The 24,057-nt window shown below is 43.0% G+C and overlaps 1 protein-coding gene across 5 annotated transcripts in view; it reads right to left on the minus strand.

Moving 5' to 3' along the window:
- The window catches only part of STIM1 (stromal interaction molecule 1), a 188,081-nt gene that overhangs the window by 62,748 nt on the left and 101,276 nt on the right, over nt 1–24,057 (minus strand). For all 5 annotated transcript variants that reach the window (XM_022565776.3, XM_022565778.3, XM_022565779.3 and 2 more), the window contains one exon: nt 22,692–22,822. In XM_022565776.3, the coding sequence (XP_022421484.1) occupies nt 22,692–22,822 (131 nt within the window). The remainder of the gene's footprint in view (nt 1–22,691; nt 22,823–24,057) is intronic.

Below are 24,057 nucleotides of genomic sequence, written 5' to 3' on the forward strand. Positions count from 1 at the left end.
ATGCAGGGGACGCGGGCTCGTGCCCCGGTCCGGGAGGATCCCGCATGCCGCGGAGCGGCTGGGCCTGTGAGCTGTGGCTGCTGGGCCTGCGTGTCCGGAGCCTGTGCTCCGCAACGGGAGAGGCCACGGCAGTGAGAGGCCCGCGTACCGCAAAAAAAAAAAAAAAAAACAAAAAAAAACTGATGAGTTAGAGGGGACTTCTGGCTTGACAGTGTGAGAAGCTCCATAGGACCACTCTCCAGTGAAAGTGGCAAAAGTTATTTTTTAAAAGCAATCATTCATTATGTGACATATAACAGAAAGTTAAAGATTCTTAATATAAGAGCACCTAGAAACCAAACAAAAGATGAACAAAAGATATAAAAATATTTTTATAAAGAAGAAATATAAACAAACATGTATAAACTTTCAACTTCATAAGCAGTCAAAAATTAAAATGAATACCATTTTCCCACCCTTGAAAAGGCAGCTATGAAAGGATTGGTAATAACTAGTGCTGGACATAATGAGCACTCTGTCATTGTTGGAGAAGGTATACATCCATGTAGCTTTTCAGGTGGACAATTTGTCAGTGTATATCAATACTTAAAAGGTGTCTAGCCTCTGATTTAACAGCTCTGACTGTAGGCATCCAACCTGAAGAAATCTTCACGCAAGTCCTAGGAGTCAGGTATAAGTAGGTGTATCGAAGCATTTTTTGAAATAACAAAAAATGTGAAACAACATGATTGTACATAAATGAAGAAACTGTTGAAGTAATACATACCAACTCCTACCAGGCAATACTCTGCAGTAGATGAAAAGAGCTCTATAGTGTGGACATGAAAATATTTCTAAGACATAGTGATATGAAAAACAAGGTGTACAATAATACTGAATCACACACTCCTGTTTACGTTTATATGGTTATGGACCTGTTTACATATATATGGCATGTGTGTGTCTGTGCATGCCTAGAAAAAAGTCTGTAATAATGCATATCAAGATGTTGATGGTTTCCTCTGCCCAAGGCACTAGGATTGGGAGAGGAGGAATGAAAGGGGGCTTTACGTAATTTACTTCATTCTAGGTTATTTGGGGTTTTTTAATAAGCATGTTTTTATGGATGACAAGTAACTTTAATTATCACAGAAAACTTGGAAAATGCAAATATATAATCTCTGATACTGTAAAAAAAAAAATAAAAGCAATCATTCAAAGTCTCTAGAAATTGTCCTAGGGCATACAGCAAATGAAGAAACATTTGCTCAAGAAGATCTACTAAAACTCAGTAAGAACAGTGAGAGTCTGTAGTATTTTAATTAACACTTGCTCCCTCTCTCTCTCCCCACGGCCAAATCAGTAAGACAGAAACTCCATTCCAGACTGGTGCAGCCGAGAACACAGGGCTCCCTCGTCCCCAAGCTCCCAGTTGGAAGGCTATGTCTCCTCCTTCTTCCAGTTACCTGTTGCTAAAGCTAAGTTAGCATGTCTCCTCCTTCTTCCAGTTACCTGTTGCTAAAGCTAAGTTCTAGGTGAACCAGCAAAGAAGTGGGCCTCCCTACTTCCACCCAGCCCCCACTCATGGGGCAGGGACTTCACCTTGGATGCAGAGCCACTGAGCATACTGGGGACCTGATTGCCATTTCCCTAGCTTATAAGACAGCAATTATACTCTGGGAGAGGCAAGCCAAGAAGGCACGAGGCTACTGCCATCCCTCCACCAAGTGCTCAGCTCCTAAAATGGGGGTGTCACTCAAAGAGAAGAACGTCATCATCCCCACCTCCAACTCCAGAACCATAGCTCAGAGTTCTTGCCTGGTAGAGAAGCAGGCTTTAGAGAGTTTTGAACCTCTCCCCAAAGGAAATTATTTTATTTGCAACAGAATGTGAAGAAGTTTAAGACTAAGGGCTCTCTGAAAAACAGTGAAAGTTCTGGTGAAAGGCAATTGGGAGGAGAGGGGTGGATTTATTGGAGATATAGGCTAAACTGTAGGCTAAAGAATTTGCTGACTGGGAACAGAGACAGCTGGGAGGAGCCCTCCTCTTGTAAGAACAAATCTCAAACACTGATCTCAGGAACTATCCTTTCAAAGGAGCCCTAATATGAGTGGATCAGTCTGTGGAGAAAACTTATGCCCCAGTGCATTGTTGAAAACAACAGAGTAATCAGATGGCAACTAACAGAGCTTAACAGCTGACTGGGGCCAGGAGAAGACAGAGTCAAAGACAGCCCTGCCAAAACCATTGCCATCCAAAGGTGACTGTGGGCATATCCAAAGCTGCACCCTCTGAGAAGCAACATCAGAGGCTTCACACGGTCAGGAGGTGGTGGGAACAGACCACTGAAATAATCTTTCCAGTCACCAAACAAACAAACAAGTAAATAATAACAAGCCCCAGAGGGGTTGGACCAGTAGCCAGAATTGCTCCAGTATATGATCAAAAACATCCAGTTTCTAACAATACATATATTGTTTCAGGTATATATATGGCATGCGAATTAACAGGAAAATATGAGCCATACACCAGAAAAAAAGCAGGCAACAGAAACTGTCTGTGAGAGCAAGCAAATTTCAAATTTGACCAAAAAAAAAGTCTCCAAAGTAGCCATTATAAATATCTTCAAAGACTAAAGGAAACCATGATTAAAGAAGTAAGGGAATGTGTGGTGACAATGTCACATCAAATAAAGAATATCAATAGATAGAAATTACAAAAAAGAACCAAAGGTATGTTGTGGAGTTGAAAAGTACAGTAACTAAGAGAGGAGCTCAACAGCAGCTCTGAACCAGCAAAAGACAGAATTAGCAAACTGGAAGATAGGCTGAAGGAGATTACACAATCCAAAAAACAGATAGAAAAAAAGAATGAGAAAAAATGAACAGTTTCAGAGAAATGTGGAACACCATTTTGCTCATATGCATAATGGAAGGATCAAAAGGCGAGGATGGGGAGTTCCTTGGTGGCCCAGTGGTCAGGATTCCGGGCTTTCACTGCTGTGGCCCACGGTTCAATCCCTGGTCGGGAAACTGAGATCCCACAAGTCGTGTGGTGTGGCCAAAAAAATTAAAAGTAAAAATAAATAAAAGGAGAGGATGAAGAGAAAGGAGCAGAAAAAAATATATATATAGGAAGAAATAATGTCTGGGAATTTCCCAAGTTTATTGAAAAGCATTAATCTACCTATCCAGAAAGTTCAACAAACTTCAAAGAGGATAGGATAAATGCAAAGAGATCCACAGACACATCACAGAAAAAGCTAAAAGCCAAAGGCAAGGAGAAAATCTTAAAAGCAGCAAAAGAAAAATAATTCATTACACATAAAGGAAGCCAAATAAAAATAACAGCCTACTTCCCATCAAAAACAATGGATGCGGGACTTCCCTGGTGGTGCAGTGGTTAAGAATCCTACTGCGGGGCTTCCCTGGTGGCGCAGTGGTTGAGAGTCCGCCTGCCGATTTAGGGGACGCGGGTTCGTGCCCCGGTCCGGGAAGATCCCACATGCCGCCGCCGAGCGGCTGGGCTCGTGAGCCATGGCTGCTGAGCCTGCGCGTCCGGAGCCTGTGCTCTGCGACGGGAGGGGCCACAGCAGCGGGAGGCCCGCGTACCGCAAAAAAAAAAAAAAAAAAAAAAAAAGAATCTGCCTGCCAATGCAGGGGACATGGGTTCCAGCTCTGGTCCGAGAAGATCTCACATGCCTCAGAGCAGCTAAGCCCGTGCGCCACAAATACTGAGCCTGCGCTCTAGAGCCCGTGCTCCGCAATGAGAAGCCACCTCAATGAGAGGCCGGAGCACCACAACGAAGAGTAACCCCTGCTCGCCGCAACTAGCTAAAGCACTAGCGCAGCAACGATGACCCAGCGCAGCCAAAAATTAATTAAAAAAAAAAAGTGAAGGCAAAATAAACACTGAAAAAATTCATTGCTAGCTGACACACCTGATATTGATAAAAAGCACTAAAGGACATTTTTAAGGTTAGCAAGGGACCCCAGATAGTAATTTGAATCCATGTAAAAAAATAAATTTGTTCCTTTTTAAATAAATGCATTCATTCACTTAACAATATTTATAGAGTACCAACACTGAGCACTATTCTAGGTACCAGGGATTTAGCAGTGAACAAAACAGATCCCCTGACCTTATGGATTAAATGATAGGATCCAGAAGGTGATTAAGTCCTTAAAAATAAAAAAAAAGCCAAAATAACAAACAAAAAAAAAGAAGTGATGTGTAATGAGGATGTAGGTGCCAGAAATGCAGTAGGCTTGCAGATTTCATTATTACATAGGGTAGTCTGGGAAAGGTCTCATTGATAAGGAGAAGTATGAGAAAAGACAAAATATTGGGAAACATGAGGGAGTTATCAAAGTGGATATCTGGGGGAAGAATATTCCAGACAGAGGTAAGAGCTAGAACAAAGGCCCTAAGACAGGAAAAACAAGGAGTGTTTGAGAAACAGCTTGGAGTGTGGCCGAAGTGAAAGACCAAAGGAGATAGATGAAGAGGAGGAGATCCTAATGATAAGTGGAAGCCAGGTCACATAGGACCTTACTGACTCTTTTTTTTTTTTTTCGGCTGTGTTGGGTCTTCATTGCTGTGTGCGAGCTTTCTCTAGTTGCAGCGAGCAGGGACTACTCTTCGTTGAGGTGCACGGCCTTCTCGCGGTGGCTTCTCTTGCTGCGGAGCACGGGCTCTAGGCGCGTGGGCTTCAGTAGTTGCAGCATGCGGGCTCAGTAGTTGTGGCTCACGGGCTCTAGAACACAGGCTCAGTAGTTGTGGCACAAGGGCTTAGTTGCTCCGTGGCATGTGGGATCTTCCTGGACCAGGGATCGAACCTGTGTCCCCTGCATTGGCAGGCAGATTCTCAACCACTGCGCCACTAGGGAAGCCCTGGACCTTGCTGACTCTTGTGTTAACTTTGGCTTTCACACTAAATGAGAAATGGAGCTAAAACAGGGTTTTGAGCAGAGGAGTGAAATGATCTGGTTTACATCTTTTAAAGCTCTCTGGTTGCTACACTGAGAATAGACTGTAGACATGGTGATCTGTTATGAGGCTGTTGAGTCTCAGTACCTACAGTGGAGTAGGGGTGCGAAATGATTAAATTTTGGACATATTTTGAAGGTAGAACCCACTGGATTTACCAATGGATATGGGGCATGAGAGGAATTATGGATGATTCAGAGTATTTTTTGGTCCAGGCAATGGAAATAATGGAGTTGCCTTCAACTGAGATGACAAAGGCTGTGGGAAGAGAAGGTTTTGGATGAGGTGACATTTAGAACCCAGTTTGGGTCATGGTAAGTTTCAGATCCCTTTCAAATTCTTAGAAGGGGACTTTGGGAGTTTGGGATGGACATGTATACACTGCTGTACTTAAAATAGATAACCAACAAGGACCTACTGTATAGCCCAGGGGATGCTGCTCAGTATTATACAGCACCTTAATGGGAAAAGAATTTGAAAAAGAATAGATACATGTATATGTATAACTGAATCACTTTGCTGTACACCTGAAACTAACACAACATTGTTAATCAACTATGCTCCAATATAAAATAAAAATTTTTTTAATTTCTCAAAACAAGATATACAAATGATCAATAGGCACATGAAAAGATGTTTGGCAAAATTAATCACCAGGGAAATGCAAATCAAAACCATAATGAGATATTATTTCACATCCACTAGGATAGCTATAATTTAAAAAATCAGATAATAACAAGTGTTAGGATATGGAGAAATTAGAACCCATGCTCTGCTGACGTGAATGTAAAATGGTTCAGCCACTTTGGAAAACAGTCTGGCAGTTCCTCAAAGGGTAAACATAGTCAACATATGACCCAGCAATTCCACTCCTAAGTATATACCCAAGAGAAATAAAAACATCTGTCCACTGGGAATCCCCTGACGGTCCAGTGGTTAGGACTCCGAGCTTTCACTGCCATGGCCAGGGTTCAATCCCTGGTTGGGAAACTAAGATCCCACAAGCCGTGCAGTGTGGTCAAAATAATAATAATTTTTTTAATTCTTTAAATAAATTAAATAAAATAAAAAATCTATCCACAAAAACCTGTACCATAGCAGCATTATTCATAACAGCCAAAAGGTAGAAACAACCCAAATATCCATCAACTGATGGGTGAATAAGCAAAATGTAGTGTGTCCATATAATAGAATACTATTCAGCCATAAAAAGGAATCAAGTTCTGATACATGCTACAACATGGATGAACCTGGAAAACATTATATTAAGTGAAATAAGCCAGTCACAAAGGACCACATATTATATGATTCCAATATGAAATGTCTAGAATAAGCAAATCTTTAGAGACAGAAAGTAGATTAGGGCTAGGGGGAATAGGAGGACAGGGGGACAATAGCTAATGTGTATTAGTTTTCTCTCTGAGGTGACAAAAATTTTCTAAAACAGACTCCAGTGATGGTTGCACATATCTGTGAATACAGTAATAACCATTAAATTGTACATTAATAACCATTAAATTGTAAATGGGTACATTATATGGTATGTGAATTATATCCCAATAAAGCTATATTTTAAAAACTGGTGGGTTTGACCAGGGCCAGGCAAACTTTCTCTGTAAAGGGCCAGACAGTAAATATTTTAGACTTGGTGAGCCATACAGTCTGTTACAACTACTGGACTCAACTCTGCTCTTCTGTGAAAGTAGCCATGGACAAGATGTAGATGAATAAGAGTGGCTCTGTGCCAATGAATCTTTACTTATGGACACTGAAATTTGAATTTCATACAGATTTCACACGTCACAAAATTCTTCTTTGGATTCTTCTCCCAGCTATTTAAAAATGTAAAAGCTATTCTTGGGAGATTGGGATTGACATATATGCACTAATATGTATAAAATAGATAAGTAATAAGAACCTGATGTATAAAAAAATAAATAAAATTCAAAAAATTTTTAAAAAAATAAAATAAAAGCTATTCTTAGTTTGTGGACTCTATAAAAAACAGGAAGGGGGTCATATTTTGCTGACCCTGGACTAAATGCACCTAATCCTCCCTCCATCATGGCTTCAAGTACTAAGGAAATCTCTCTCCCTTACAATCCCCATGAACAAGAGTCAGTTTTGATTCCCCTTTCAGTTTTTCCCCCACACTCACTACCATTCCTATGCATGGCTTTCCAACACCCTGGGAAATACAAACCCAGCCAAGTACTCAACAGCAGGAAAACCTCCTGGACTCCATCTCCAAAATAGAACATCAACTTGGTAAGAGTTGAGGGCTCACCATGTGTTCTTTATAAATGCCACTCACCTTTGGGCACTGAGTGGATAGAGGAAAAGGCTTGGGAACAGAGAATATAAGAGAGTAAGGCAAACTCATGCCTCCTCTTTAAGAACATTCTGGTTCCTAATCAACTCTAAGAGGGAGAATTTAGGCTTATGTGTCAATGAGCAATATAAAAAAAAAAATCCTTAAGAGCAGAATCTCATTTTAGAGCATGATGGTACCACAAGAGAAGGCAGAAGGGATGAGTGAAGACATGAAGCCTCTATTAAGAGGCATTTGTTCATTCATTTGCCCAACCAGCATCTTCTGAGCAGTGACTATGTGGCATTGCCTATGCTGGTATCTGAGGACACAGAGATTAATCAGACATATTGAAAGCACCTGGGTGAGTCAGCTATATGGGGGAAAGTCAGTCCCTGAAGGCAAGAACCACTGTCCTATGTGGAGGAAAGGGCTATGGCTCAATCCCAAAGGCAGAGCCCAGAAACACTTTCTCCAATCCTCTCAACCCCACACTGCCTGAGACCTCACAGAATTTTCCACTCTGAACTAATCAGGGAACTTGCTCACCACCCAGAGATATCAGAAGACTTGTGAAGGGACATACAGGGAAAAACCTCACCGATACAGACTCGAATCCCATCTCTGCCACTTACTCACCACATCACTTTAAGTCTGTAAAATGCAGACTACCTCACAGTTACAGTGTGGAGACAATGAGATCATGTAAGGCACAGTCCCTCACAGTACCTTTATGTAGAAGGTGCTTCAGGAATGTTTGACTATTCTGAACCTGGGTCGCTTGGCAAGAGGGGTCACACTGTGGAAAATGATGTATCCTGAGTGAACCAGCTCTGAGTCCCAGCAGCTTCTAAGCCCCTCCTTCTCAAGATGCAGGGCTGCTAGGTGAAAGAGGGCCTGGTTCTTACCCGATCATGCCATGCTGCTGAGGTGCATGCCTACCTGACCTACACCCGGGAGGGCCTGAGGCTGCTGGGCACTGAGGGCAGAAGAGGACAAGCTGCGTACCAACTGCTACTATTGAAATGTTCATACAGCGTTATGGTTTACAAAGGCTTCTTTACATCCATTATCTCATTTGAGCCTTACACCAGCCGTCAAAGGGATGTATTACCGGTATCGCTATCTTGTAGATGAAGAAACTATTCTCTAGACATCTCCCTACTTGATGTCTCCCAAACTTGCCCTTTTCTTTTTTTGCCTCCTGCCTTTACTCATAAAGTTCATCTTTCCTGGAATGCTCTTCCTTCTTTCTTCATTGGTAAACCTGGCTCCCCTTTGAAAACCAAGTTCCAGTTTTATCTGCTTGGCAAGGCCTGCTCCTGACATACCTTCAGTCAGAATTAGAGCCATCTCTGTTTAAAATCCTTCTAGCTCATCATCTTTGGGATAAAATCCAAGTTTCTCAGTATGGCAAGAATCTGGCTTATGCCTGCCTCTCCAACCTCATTTCCAACCTCTCCCTCCCTGCCCCACCATTACCTTCTATGCTCAAAGTAAAACAACCACTGATTCACAGATCCCAAAGGGACATCATACTCATTCCTCCACTTGCTATGCATTTCTCTTCCCAAGGCTAACTCCTATTCATCTCAGGCATCACCTCTTCTGTGTCGTCTTTCCTGGCACCCTAGGATGGGTTAAATTCCCTCTTCTGTACTTACAGAGCATGCAGTGCTCATCTCTGGTCACAATACCTGTTAGGATTGAACACGTGTGTCTTTCTGCCTCACTAATACGTGAGCTCTCTGCAGGTAGAAAATTTGTCTTCCTTATTAGTCTTTGCATACCCAACATCCAGCACAGACCAGACACTAAATATGTTTAGAGAAGGAAGACAGAAATAAGGGGATGGGGAACACGAGGACAAATAAGGGGTGGTGGTGGTCATGGATCCTCAAGTGAATCAGACATTGCATTGGAAACCAATTGTTTCTAATGCCATTAACTACACAGAATGTGATGCACATGCAGATACAGACATGCACTGAGAGACTGGCATAAATATAGATACATACAGACAAACAAACACAAACACCAGTTAGGTCTGAAGACAAGCAGGACCTTGGGAGCCAGTGGCTGATTCCTCCTTAGACAGGAAGATCCAGAAGCTTACTTAATACCTGAAGCAGATCTTTTCTCTCTCTGCTGGCTTGACCATTTCTGGCCGTAGATGACCCTTGCATTCTGCCTACCACTTCGTAGGGTCCAGATCCTGCCTAGACTAACAGCAGCTTTGGACTCCTGATCATACTTCCTGGCTCTGTTTTTGCCCCCAGGTCCTGCACACTGTACTGCACTGTAACCTTTGGCTCCTAATCTTCTCCTTGATCTCTGACCTGGCTCATGGGCCTTCTCTCAGCTCCTACCTCCTTGGCTCAGTGTTCCTTCCCTCCTCTACTTCTTATGCACACAGACACATCTAAATACAGAAAGGCACAAAATGATGTATACACACCCACAAAGAAACAAACACAAAGGCACATATAGACATATACACATATATGGACACACACACACACACACACAGAAGCCTTACAAGTACAACTAATCCCTGCCATTAACAGGATTGCCATCCAGAATAGACAAAGCAGACTCACCAACAAAGATGGGAGGAAGGAAAACAACAGTCTGCTTAGTGAGAAAGAATTTCCGTATCTGTCAAAGCAAACCACCGTCTGGGTTTTCCTGGAAACGTGAGTGGAACCATCTGGGGGAGCTGCTGCGTCACCCTGTATCTGGCTAAGGCACTAGGACAGATTGCAAACGACGCTTACTCCCTCTGATGTGTAGCTCAGTTTGTCTAGCAACCGGTACCCCTCCCTGAGTGCTGGCTGACAATGTGTCTTCTGCTACACCAGCACGTTAGATTACCTCACCCCTATTCCTCTTGAAACTCCCACAGTCTCCTGTGCACACCACCATTACAGCCCTGAAGATGTGCTGTTGTCATTGCCAGTTTACATATCTGCCTCTCTCACTAGCCTAAGGGCTTATGAATGGCAAAGAGTGTCTTATTTTCATCTCTATTCTATTCTACAGATGAGGAAGGTGAGCCTCCGAATTACTTGGCCTTATAGCTAGTATGCTGCCAAGCTTGCATCTGAACTCAGGTCAGACTCCACAGCTCATGCTTAGACTTTTAAAAGTCAATTTCCAGATACTTTATTCTAAGAAACTCACAAAATGCCAGGAAGCCCTCCTAGAAGTTAGGGCTGAATGCCTGAGGAAGGCCACAGAACTTGGACTCACTGGGGTTGTAGCCTGGAAGCTGACTATGAGGTACCCCTGGTGAGTGAATGCTACAGCCATCCATAATTAAGTATTTACAAGGAAAAATGGGGATAGGTCATTTCCCTAGCCTAAAGAGCACGTTTTAGCTGAAGGATGATCTCTCATGGTATCAGTCATCTCTGTTCTGTCCAAAGGGTCTGAGCAGACTTCAATCTGTGCTTTGTCTGAATTAAGGGCAGGCGGTCAGAATGTTCCACAAGGCAGGAGATAAGATGGTGACTGCACCAGGAGATAGGCAGGGAGCTAGAAGGCAAAAAAACAGCGAAGTGCCTCCAAACTGTAACAGTCCTTTAGGTCAAAGAAGAGTTATTGCAGCAGCAGAAATGTACACATCGAAACCCATGCTGAGGTTATTTGAATAATTGTGTGCAAGTTTTTTCTGCCCTACTTTTCATATAGTAAACTTAAAAGAGCAAAACAAAAAAAAACAAAAAAAACCTCTAGGCTGTCAAAGCTGTTCAAAGAGGAAACAAGGAAAATCTATGTTCAGGGACCAAGGGGAGAACTCTGCTTCTGAGGGGCCAGCATGGTAGCAGTACTAGATATCAGAGGAAGGCCCTGAGCACAAGGCAAACCCAGGAAAAATAAAACTGGGGCCAATTAGCCAGCTGCCTTTGATATCTCCTGTCATGGAGCTCCATATGATAAGGGTCAAGAATTGGATTCAGGTCCCTGGTGTGTGGGTGAGAGAGAATTACCACCTGGCTCTCCCTTAGCTTCCCCAGAAGTGACAACTATAAAAAAAGAGAAAGAAGGGAGGGAGGAAGGGAGGAGGGGAGGGAGGGAGGAGAAAGAAATTCTCCCAAAGGCTGTTCAGTCTGGTGTCCTCAAAAGCCATCTACACCTGCCCAGAAACAGAGGGAACCTAGCTGTCAGCTAGCTAACCAGGGATCTCTGCTTCCAGAAACCATGGTAATTCAGACTTAGAAGCACCTCTTCATACCTGTCAAAGTAAGGAGTGGGGGAAAGGGAGATAGAAGTCAACATGGTTTTCAATGTGTTTTCTACAGAGCACTAGGGATTCTTATGGATTGGGCTACAGAAAGGCAAGTGGAAGGTGATCACTACTCCAACCAATGTAGTGACACTTTTATTTTTTTAACATCTTCATTGAGATATAATGCACATACCATCTAAGTGTACAGCTCAAGGGTTTTTAGCATAATCACAGAGGTGTACAATCACCACAAGTCTGAAACATTTTCATCAGCCTGAGGCAGATGTGAGTTGCAATAACCCAAAAAAATGGATAACTGTGAGCTAATTCAGTCTCAGTTTCCTTATCAGTTATATGGAAAAATCACTATGTACCCCACAGTAGACGTTTCTTGTAAAGATGACATGAGCGATTGTATGTAGAAGCACCCAGCACAGGCCTAGCACATTTCAGGCGGGTAGGAGTAGAAGAAGTAGTAAGTAATACTACTACTGGGAACTAAGCCACAGGCTGGGGACTCTCTATGCACAAGTTCATTTCATCTGTGCCATAACCTTTCAAGGTAAGGATTACTGTCCCCATTTGACAGTGAGGAAACGAAGCTCACAGAGTTTAACAAACTTCCCAAGGTCATACAACTATTAACTGTACACCTAAAACCCTCGTCTTTCTTGCTCCAATGCCTGTGCATGCCTTTGCTCAGTCACACAGCCTTTCAGCAGCCTCAGCAGCGTCTTTTCCTTTCTTCAACACCCCTCTTGTATGTTTTTCTCTGTCTTTCGTAATATTTTAACTATAGTGATTTTACCTCCATCCAGATTCTGTATATGATTCATAGCACAGGGCAGAGGGATAGGGAAGCGGTCACAGAGGAGGTCAGACACACACATCATACACAAACGCCTGGAGCCCAGACCCTAGCAACTTCTAGAAACAGCCCACCATTGACTCAGCTGCTATCCTGGCCAGGAACTCACAAGTCAAAAGCACCCTGTCCCCCATACCATTGACCAGCCAACTCTATACTCTTGCTCTGCCCTAGTGAAACAATTTGAGGAGCACACACAGATAAGATAGAATCTTTGCTTTCAAATTCAAAAAAATGTAACTCATCACCTCTGTGTGCAAGGCCCTGCAACAAGCACTGTGGGAGAAGCAGTGATCCATGAGACCTGGTTCCTGCTCCTGGGAGGCATTCACAGTCTGGTAGGACAGACAAGGATGCACCCAACTAATTACAATATGGAGCAAAGCAATATGCCAGATGCGGGCTTCATGCCAAGTACTCTGGAGCATGGGAGAGGAAGGATTACTTCCCACTGTAGGGGAACAAACAAGATTTCTTGGAGGCAGCATTTAATCTAGGGCCAGTAGTTCTCAGCCAGGAGCAATTCTATTCCCCAGGGCGACTGACAAGTGGCAATAAAAAAAGTTTGGTTGTCACAACTTGGGTGGTGTGGGGCGTGGGGTGGCTGCTCTTAGCCTCTAGTGTAGAAAGGCTAGGGATGGTGCTAAACATCCTACAACCTGGCCCAAAACGTCAGCAGTGCTGAGGCTGAGAAACCCTGATTAGGCCTTGGAGGACAAGTAGAATTTTTTCAGGCAAAAATGGGAAACAGAGTGATGCCAGGATGAGGGTTTATCTGGAGCAAAGGCACAGTGATGAGAGATTAAGAGCATGTTTGAGATGGCTGCAGCAGAGAGTAAGGGAATGCAGGGTATAAGAAGAACTAGTCAGGCGAGCTAAATTCAGACTGCAGGAACCCTGGCGGGCAGGTTAGAGTGTAGATTAGTTTAGTAAGTGAAGGTAAGCCACTCTTACAGTTTCATCATCTCTAAAACAGAGTTAATAACACCGAGTTCATAGAGTGGTTGAGAAGTAAATGAAACTGCATATATACTCAGCTGGCACAGGACTTATTACATGGTAGGAATGTTACTTTTCCACCACACTCCCTTTACAAGGTAGGACTAACGATCAGAGTCGTGCTTTAGCAGTTCCAGTATTAGTGCAAAAAGACAAACTTATAGGCAACAATACAATCAAAATCATTGGGGTACAAAGCAAGACATTCTAAGTGCTAAACGAGTGATGTAGACTGTGCTACAGGAGTTAGTACTGAGATGAGAGAGATCAGTGGGGGAAGAAAGCCAGGCAAGGTTCATGAAAAGTGAAGCTGGGGCATTCCAGAGGACACCTAAGACCAATACACACAGAGCCAGGGGTTGGAGGGAGGGATATAAAAAGTTAATTCCCAGAAAGGAGAACTATCTGAGCAAAGAAAGGCATCTGGAATAAACATGGAATGACTATGACCCAAAGAAGGACAAGAGTCAGATCAGAGTGGTAGGAGGTATGTCTAGAGAGACTTACAGGCTAAGGCCAGGGAATTCCCTGGTGGTCCAGTGGTTAGGACTTGGCACGTTCACTGCCATGGCCCGGCTTCAATCCCTGGCCAGGGAACTAAGACCCCACAGGCCGCACAGCATGGCCAAAGGGAAGAAAAAAAAAAAAAGGTTAAGGCCAGATTTGAAGGGATGGCGTGCCAGGCACAGGAAGTCAGATGGAATAAGAAAAGGAAATTAAACTGTAACTTAGAAAGATCACTGGCAGCATGTACATGTGCTGGTGAAGGAGAAACTAGAGGCAATGGAATACTGAGGGGTGTCTACAGCTATCTGGATACAAAGAATGAAGCCACAAGCATCAGGAGGGAATAACAATCGTTGTTAGTCATGATGATAACTTCTGAGCATAATGCAGCTACTTATCTTCGTCCAAATTAACCCACGCTGGCCACAGCACTGGCTACGTGTGAGAAGCTCTTAGGGCTCTGTATACTGCCCCTCCAGCCCAATTCCTACTGGGCCTCTGGCTATCGCAAGTGGAACTGCCGGCTGCACCCCTTCGGGTTGTTTCCCCAGCCCTGATTCCACCTGGCGCCAGAGTCCATCCTTCCTCAACCCTCACAGCCTCCCAGGACCTAGCATGCTTCTTGGTGGAACAATTTTAAAAAGGTAAAAAACAGGTCAACTTTCACCATGCTAAAGTCAAGCAGATCCGATGACACTACTACAGCATGGCCTTGTTCAAAATCCTCTAGCCTTCCAGACGGGTAGGGGAAAATCAAAAGTTCTCACCTAGACCTTTTTTAAAATAAAGGCATAGGCAGGAGGCTGAGTGAGCTAACAGAGAAGTTGTGGCCTCTAGAAACGTGTGACTCTGCTCTATCACGCGCCATTTCCCTTAACATCAGCTACTCGGGTGAAGACAGAACTACCTCCTGCAGGGTCCTGGCCCTAGCCGTGTCAGCCGAGCTGCTGGGGGTGGCTCCCAGAGCTGAACACTGTGGTGCCCTGGGATGATGAGAGAGCTGACTTGGAATTCTTGCGATACAAGCCAGCCCTCACTATCTGTACCATCACGCTGAGGGAGGAAGAAACATGAATTCAGAACCTATCACGCGCCAGCCCTTGTGCTTGGGGCTTTGAATACATTAAATTCTTACAACAACCCTGCAAAGAGTTGCCCTCCTCAAATAGCTGAATAATTGAGGCTCAGAGAGGTGAAGTTATTTGCCTATATGTCACATAGCCAGTAAGTGGCAAAGCCAGGTTTTGAACACAGGCCTATCTCTATCAAAATGTAGGTTCTTTCTGATGATAACAACAATGATAATAACAACAAAAACTAACTTTTATTGAGCCTATTCTATATGCCAGGCATTGTACTAAGTGCTTTATATGCATTATTTCATTTAATCTTCACAACAACTTCATGAGGTACCTACTATTATCACTCCACTTTTTTTTTTTTTAACATCTTTACTGGAGTATAACTGCTTTACAATGGTGTGTTAGTTTCTGCTGTATAACAAAGTGAGTCAGCTGTATATATACATATATCCCCATATCCCCTCCCTCTTGTGTCTCCCTCCCACCCTCCCTATCCCACCCCTCTAGGCAGTCACAAAGCACGAGCTGGTCTCCCTGTGCTATGCAGCTGCTTCCCACTAGCTATCTATTTTACATTAGGTAGTGTATATATGTCCATGCCACTCTCTCACTTCTTCCCAGCTTACCCTTCCCCCTCCCACTGTCCTCAAGGCCATTCTCTATGTCTGCGTCTTTACTCCTGTCCTGCCCCTAGGTTCTTCAGAACCATGTTTTTTGTGTTTTTTTTAGATTCCATATATACGTGTTAGCATACAGTATTTGTTTTTCTCTTTCTGACTTACTTCACTCTGTATGACAGACTCTAGGTCCACCCACCTCACTACAAATAACTCAATTTCGTCTCTTTTTATGGCTGAGTAATATTCCACTATACATATGTACCACATCTTCTTTATCCATTCATCTGTCAGTGGACACTTAGGTTGGTTGCATGTCCTGGCTATTGTAAATAGTGCTGCAATGAACATTGTGGTACATGACTCTTTTTGAATTATGGTTTTCTCAGGGTATATGCACAGTAGTGGGATTGCTGGGTCATATGGTAGTTCTATTTTTAGGTTTTTAAGGAACCCCCATACTGTTCTCCATAGTGGCTGTTATCAATTTACATTCCCACCAACAGTGCAAGAGGGTTCCCTTTCCTCCACACCCTCTCCAGCATTTAGTGTTTGTAGATTTTTTGATGATGGCCATTCTGACTAGTGTGAGGTGATACCTCATTGTAGTTTTGATTTGCATTTCTCTAATGATTAGTGATGTTGAGCATCCTTTCATGTGTTTCTTGGCAATCTGTATATCTTCTTTGGAGAAATATCTATCTCGGTCTTCTGCCCATTTTTGGATTGGGTTGTTTGTTGTTTTGATATTAAGCTGCATGAGCTGCTTGTATATTTTGGAGATTAATCCTTTGTCAGTTGCTTCATCTACAAATATTTTCTCCCATTCTGAGGGTTGTCTTTTCATCTTCTTTATGGTTTCCTTTGCTGTGCAAAAGATTTTAAGTTTCATTAGGTCCCATTTATTTATTTTTGTTTTTATTTCCCTTTCTCTAGGAGGTGGGTCAAAACGGATCTTGCTGTGATTTATATCATAGAGTGTTCTGCCTATGTTTTCCTCTAAGAGTTTTATAGTATCTGGCCTTACATTTAGGTCTTTAATCCATTTTTAGTTTATTTTTGTGTATGGTGTTAGGGAGTGTTCTAATTTCATTCTTTTATATGTAGCTGTCCAGTTTTCCCAGCACCTCTTACTGAAGAGGCTGTCTTTTCTCCATTGTATATTCTTGCCTCCTTAATCAAAAATAAGTTGACCATATGTGTGTGGGTTTATCTCTGGTCTTTCTATCCTGTTCCATTGATCTATATTTCTGTTTTTGTGCCAGTACCATACTGTCTTGATGACTGTAGCTTTGTACTATAGTCTGAAGTATAGTACATATAGAAGTATGTACTATACTCTCATTCCTCCAGCCCCATTTTTCTTTCTCAAGATTGCTTTGGCTATTTGGGGTCTTTTGTGTTTCCATACAAATTGAGAAATTTTTTGTTCTAGTTCTGTGAAAAATGCCAGTGGTAGTTTGATAGGGATTGCAATGAATCTGTAGATTGCTTTGGGTAGTAGAGTCATTTTCACAATGTTGATTCTTCCAATACAAGAACGTGGTATAGCTCTCCATCTGTTTGTATCATCTTTAATTTCTTTCATCAGTGTCTTACAGTTTTCTGCATACAGGTCTTTTGTCTCCTTAGGTAGATTTATTCCTAGGTATTTTATTCTTTTTGTTGCAATGGTAAATGGGTATCACTCCACTTCTAATGAGGAAACTGAGGCTTAAGGAGATTAAGTAACTTCACAAAGTTTCCACAGCTGGTAAAGCGAGAGCCAGGTTTAAACCTGGGTCTGTGTGACTCTGCAGCACAAGCTTTTAACCCTGTGCTATTCTACACCAGACACCACAGACACTAACAGAAGGTTAAGTATATTTTGCAGCTTCCCAGGCTCATACTAACGTACCCATCTCCACCCCACAAAATGTGTGATCACACCCTTGCATAAGACTCCCATCTCAGCCTGACAACATGCTTGCTACAGTGATATTGGTCAGTCATTCCACACACGAACATTAAAATACAATTGTCAGGGACTTCCCTGGTGGCGCAGTGGTTAAGAATCTGCCTGCCAGAGCAGGGTACACAGGTTCGAGCCCTGGTCCCAGAAGATCCCACATGCCACGGAGCAGCTAAGTCCATATGCCACAACTACTGAGCCTGCACTTGAGAGCCCGTGAGCCACAACTACTGAAGCCCGTGTGCCTAGAGCCTGTGCTCCACAACAAGAGAAGCCACCACAATGAGAAGCCCACGCACCACAACGAAGAGTAGCCCCTGCTCGCCACAACTAGAGAAAGCCCACGTGCAGCAATGAAGACCCAATGCAGCCAAAAATAAATTTAAAAATATATATACAATTGTCAGATGTAGGTAGCTTTCCTGGAAATATAGAGGAAACAGAAAGGTGGCAATAAGTAGCATTCACTGAGCCTGAATTGTGTGTCAATGCTATGCTGGGAACATTTTAAATTAACATATGATGAAATTAACTGTGGTGGAGGGCACAGGGGGAATATGGTCCTATGAGTTTTGGTACCTATGTAGATTCTTATAACTGCCCCACAATCCAGACATGGGACAGTTCCATTACCAAAAACACACTCCCTCATGCTGCCCCTTTGTAATCAAACCCTCCCCACACCCCTAACCCCTGGTAACCACTGATCTGGCCTCCATCCCTATAGATTTGCCTTTCTTAGAATGTCATTAGATGTTATCATATAGTATGTAACTATCTGAGATGGTTTCCTTCACTCAGAGTAATGCCTTTGAGATTCATCTATGCTGTGTACATCAACAGTTCATTCCTCTTATTGCTGAGTAGTTTTCTATAGTTTGTTTTATCCATTCACACACTGAAGGACATCTGATTTGTGTCCAGTTTTTGGTGATAATGAGTAAAGCTGTTATAAACATTTGTGTACAGTTTTTAATACAAATATAAATTTTCTCTTATCTATCAGGGTAAATACCTAGAAGTAGAACTGCTGAGATATGTATTAAATTGTGTTCGGCTTTATAAGAAACTCTGTAAGAGTTCTAGTGGCTCTTCCTCCTCACATGGTACTTGGTTTTGACTACTTTTTAATTTTACCCATCCAAATAGGTGTATAGTGATATCTCATTGTGGGTTGTTTTTTTCTTTTTTTGGCTGCACCGGGTCTTAGTTGCAGCATGCGTGTTCTTTAGTTGTGGCATGCAAACTTTCAGTTGAGGCATGCATGAGGGATCTAGTTCCCCAGCCAGGGATCGAACCCAGGCCCCCTGCATTGGGAGCACAGAGTCTTACCCACTGGACCACCAAGGAAGTCCCTCAATGTGGTTTTAATTTGTACATCCCTAATAGCTAATGATATTGAGCATTTTTTCATACGCTTATTTGCCATGCATACATCTTCTCTGATGAAGTGTCTGCTCAAATCTTGTCTCATTTTTTATTGAGTTGCTTGCTTTCTATTGATGAGTTTTGAGAGTTCTTTATTTGGGCTGGGAACTTTTAACAGCACTTTTCTCACTTAATCCTGATAGCAACGCTGCAAGGGTAGGAATCATTAACCACCATTTTACCCTGAGAAAACCAAAGGGAAGTCACTAAGCTACTATAACCTGATCACAGTTCTGCCTAATTTCAAAGTTTACTTATCACTTAATCACCTATGACATACGTATTACTAGAATGCAAGCTCTAGTAAAGCAGGGATCTTATCTGCTTTGTTCATCATGGAATCTATAGCCCTTCAACAGTGCCTCACACATAACAGGTATTCAATAAGAATTTGTTTAATGGCTGAACAAATGTCCTTTATTTTCCACGTAGGCTCCACAGAAGAAAATAAAACTGCTCTCAAACTGTCTGGTCCAGTCAAGGGGACAGTGGTTTTAGGAAGGCTCTTGTCTGCCCGCCTCAGACTATCAGGACAGGCTGAAGTGCCATCCCACTGCTGCAAATCCTTTGCCCAGAGGCAGTATCCCTACCAAAGGTCTCAGTAGAACACAGGTCATGAATTCCCACACTGCCAGGCTGGTAGAACTCCCTGTCAGCTTTGCAAGGAGGACACCAGCACCAATAGTGCCATCTTGCTCATCTGAAGGGCCCACAATCCATAGCCTCTGCTACCTAGGACAAAAGCAAGCAAAGATGACACTTGAGAAGTCAAATTGGCTTCCCCCCACACAAATGACTATATATTGTCTATAAAAGGGCTGCTGAGTCTCAGTTTACCAAAAGTCTAATTTCATAGCTTACAGCAGAGATAGAAAGATCAGAAATGAGAATGAATCAAAGAAGAGATAGAAAACTATAAAAAGAAATCACAACAATGCATACAGGAATGTAAGCACTGGGGTAACAGTGCAAGAAGCCCTGAAGACATGCTTTGAATAATCCAAAGAAAGTAACAATCTGTTCACAGTAATCTGTAAGAAGGAAAACTTACTTCGAAAATGGCTAAGAGTTTTAAATATCTAGAAATGAGGTTATAGTTCAGTTATCTGAAAAACTTACCGATATGAGGCTGAATAAATGAGGCCTTAATAGAGTATCCCAGCAGACTTCTTCTAGGGTCCTTGGGTAATCAGCAATTCTTTTAAGCAGGACATAAAAATCTCAGGTCCTTGATGGCCAGCACAACCAGGGTTTCATCTCTGGTGTCTCAGCATCCATAATCTAATATTCCAAGCTCTGAGCTGCCCACCCAATGGTCTAGTTAGATCATGAACTCCATATATGTTGAGACTGACTTAAACACACACACTTTGCTACCATGACTTTCTCTTTCAAAGAGAAAGTAGCTTGTGAATGATCATGAGACCCCAGGCTGGCAGGCCCCTCTGCCCACCAGAGGCCTAGGCTGTAGGGAGAGCAGCTGAAGCCAAGGCAGGCAGAAGCTACACTGAAAAAGAACAGCTCACCACTGGCACAGGGAAAAGCAGGGTGACAGCTTTTGTGTTATTTTAGAACAGTTTGTGCTGATGAGCTTTTTGTTGTGGTACATTCCTCTAAAAAGAACATTTTCTTCCTCCCTTCATTGACAAAGTAATTCAGCAGAAAGTGAAAAAAGAAGGAGGAGCGGATGACAAAGATATCCAGGAATTTGTGGATCTTGGATCGTATCACCTTCTTGACTGTGGTGCCACGCATCTCCCAGTCCTGTGGTCAGGAAACCTCTAGGCCTCCCTCACCACCAGGAACATGGCTCTATTCCCAGCACAGACAAATAAAATGTGGGTCCTCTGAGGGTCAGTGACACATCTAGATGTGACCAAAAGTTCGGATACTTTCATCATGGCTGTTGGCCTTGCTTAAGAACCTACAGCTGCCAGGTTCAGCAAGTATACATATCTCAGCCTGGTTGCCTGGGCCCCCTTTCCTTGCCAGGCTTTTGTCCTGCAGTTTTCTCCCACAGTCACTCTGTGTGACCAAACCTACCCTCCACGCTTCTTACTACCTCCACATCTTTGCTCACACTGTTTCCTGCTGTTCAGGCTGCCCCACCCCTTCCACTCTCTCCCAATTCTATGTTTCCTCCAGGAAGTCTATTTTTCTCCTCTTATAAGTTCCTTAGACATTATCTAGTTCAACCTGATACAAGGATCCCCTCTGCTGACCAATCAGTGGAGTGCTGTGTTCTACTTTCCCATCTTCAGTGACAGGGAGTTCAGTACCTACCTACCAAGGAAGCCTCTTCTATGACGAGATAGCACTGTGAGATGATTCTTTATTCCAGAAGAATATGCCTATATTTTACTTTCCCCACAGTGGTCCTGGTTCTGCCCTTAGCATAAGAGAAACAATACTGCAGTACTTAACAGCATAGGCTTTGAAATCAGATCTGTTCTCCTACCCAGCGTGTCCTTGAACAAAATGCTTAACCTTTCCAAAGTTCCAGTCCTTGATGGTAATACCAACTTCCTAAGGCTACCAACAAAGTTAAAAAAGTAACTATGCAAAGAGCTTAACACTGTGCCTGGCACAGAGTAAGGATTTCACTGTTATCATCGCCATCATTTAAGTCTGATTCCTCTACTTCGATTGCATTTGAAGATAGAAATTGTATTATCTGAATCTTTTCTTTTCCAGGCTAAAGTTTCTTCACTAGACTGTAAATTATATGAGGACAGATGTATCTCTATGTAATTATGTGTATTTGCTGCCACATCTCCACGTCTAGAACAGTGCCTGGCACACATATAATAGTTATAAACACTGAATTGTATTGAATGCCGTCCGTTTCAGAGTTTCCATACCCTTCATCATTCATGTCACTCCTCTCTTTCACTGTTTCAAATGTTTTTGGCAACGTGAAATCCAAAGTTGAATTCACAACTTAAAGGTGGGCTAACCAGAGGAGGAGAGACTAGATTGGCCCCTCCCTCATGATATACACCATATCGCTACTAAAAGCTGGCATAACTTGCCAGCTTCACCCCATTGCTGGCTCAAGTGGAGCTTGAAAACAACTGAAGCTTTTCAATCTTTTGACACATGATGACTTTGGGCTCTGGGCTCTGTGGAATTGGAGCTGCAGTCACGCCAAACGGTGAAACAATAACAGAGCTATTTCCACCTAGAGATTCCTCTCGCTCTTACTATCTGGACCACTCAACTGGATCCCAGCAACTGCAGCCTGGAATTCAGAATGATCTTTCTAGGAACCTTTGTTTCTTCCTCACAAATAGAGTATACGCTTCCAAAGGACAAGATCTGACTGTCTTGCCTTCTCTTCCACATGCCAGCACAGGGCTGAGCACAGAGTAAGGACAGATGGATGCCCTCCATCTACAGCTGGATTACAGCAAGGATTCAGGGAAACTGTACAGACGAGCCTCAGGGCTCCCTCTCCTCTCAAACAGCACAGCTCGGTCAGTGTTGTGCTTCTAGCCGGTAGGCAAACAGGAGCCAGTCCAGGCACAGGCACAGATGTTAAGGCCTGCACTCTGGCAGGCCGGCTCCTAGAGGCTGCTCTGCTGAGAATCACCTTCCCTGACAAGGATGCATTCCTAGAGGACAAGCCAATATCAAGAACACCTCTCCTCAGGGAACAGCCTGTCTAGACAGCTTCAGGGACTGTTCACACAGGAGGAGAAGAGAGCCACACAGGGTGAGGGAGCTCACCTCATCACTTTCTTCCACATCCACGTCACCATTGGCATCATCATCCATCAGCTTGTGGATGCTGCGGACTGCATCAAAGCTGAGCTTCTCATCCTCACTGTGGCACAGGGGCTTGTCAATCCGGCAAAACTCTGTACAGGAAAAGCAAGAGACAACATTACTGGGGGCTGCCACCCAGCTCTATTACCTACCTGTCTCACAGTCCCTGGCTTCTAGCACCTGACTCCTCACACAGCCACTTAACAGACTATTTGTACAGTGATAGAAGTATTTCATATTAACTGTCTTCCCTATTTAGGGTCAATGCTTTATTATCCTAATAGTTCCTTGGCAGGGAAGTCAAGCATAGGACTAGGAATACACTGGGATCTACACAAAGAACATGCATAAATAACTCACAAGGAAAAAATATACAAGTGAGAGAAAATACAAATAGCTGATGAACACAGGGAAAGGTCTTACTAGTAATCAGAGAAATACATATTCAAATGAAACATCATCTTTAGTCAATAAATAAATGTGAATTAATACAATCTTTCTAGAAATAGGAAAACAGGCCATTTGTTCCAAGGCCAGAGTACTACGTAGTTTCCTTTTTGTTCACTTTGTCACTGCCTGTACATAAAATGCCAGCCACAGGCTAACTGAGGAAACCCTTCACATCTTATGCCTTCTCCAGGACAGCTACATTCAGCAAGCATGGAGGTCTGGAGTGAAACTTCCTTCACCCACCACCATACAGTCATACAGCAATAAAACCAGCACAAGAGCCTAGCCCACCCAGTCTCTTTCATGACACCTAATCCTCTCTTACGAACCTGGAAAACACCTAGCCTGATCAAGGCACATAGCAGAAAGAGCCTGGAATCTAGTCATAGCTCTACTATGTGGCTCTAAGGAGGTCACTTCCCTTCTTCAGGCTTCAAGTTCACTATTTGAAAAAGATATTTTAACTAAAGTTTCTGGTATTTCTTCCAATTCCTAGAGTATAAAATTCCTCTTGCCTTTCGACCCTGATCTTTCTAGGCAAAATACTCTTCAGATCACCCCCAAAGAAGACAGAAGAAAAACCGTGACCTCCCAGATAAAAGAAGCAGTCACAGAAGAGAAAGCAAGGACAGGGTGAAGAAGCTGTGGCTGTGAAGCCTTCTAGAAGTCCCTGATCAGAGACCGGAAACACTAATACATCTAATCATTTACTTGTCTGCTGGTGAGAAACAGAGACAGGATTGGACAGGTCACCTCTCTATCGCTTGCTAGTTGCTCAAATCCTTTTCAAAATGAGGAGGGGTGTAAATATTAAAATTTTTAAGTCCCAGATGTGACTCAATAAAAATATGTTGGATATTGAAGCTCACAGATGTTA

This window comes from Delphinapterus leucas, chromosome 7, assembly GCF_059928025.1.
Source record: "Delphinapterus leucas isolate spDelLeu-1000000601 "Yukka" chromosome 7, BTC_Dleu_Yukka2, whole genome shotgun sequence".
In the NCBI taxonomy this organism is placed as follows: Eukaryota; Metazoa; Chordata; class Mammalia; order Artiodactyla; family Monodontidae; genus Delphinapterus; species Delphinapterus leucas.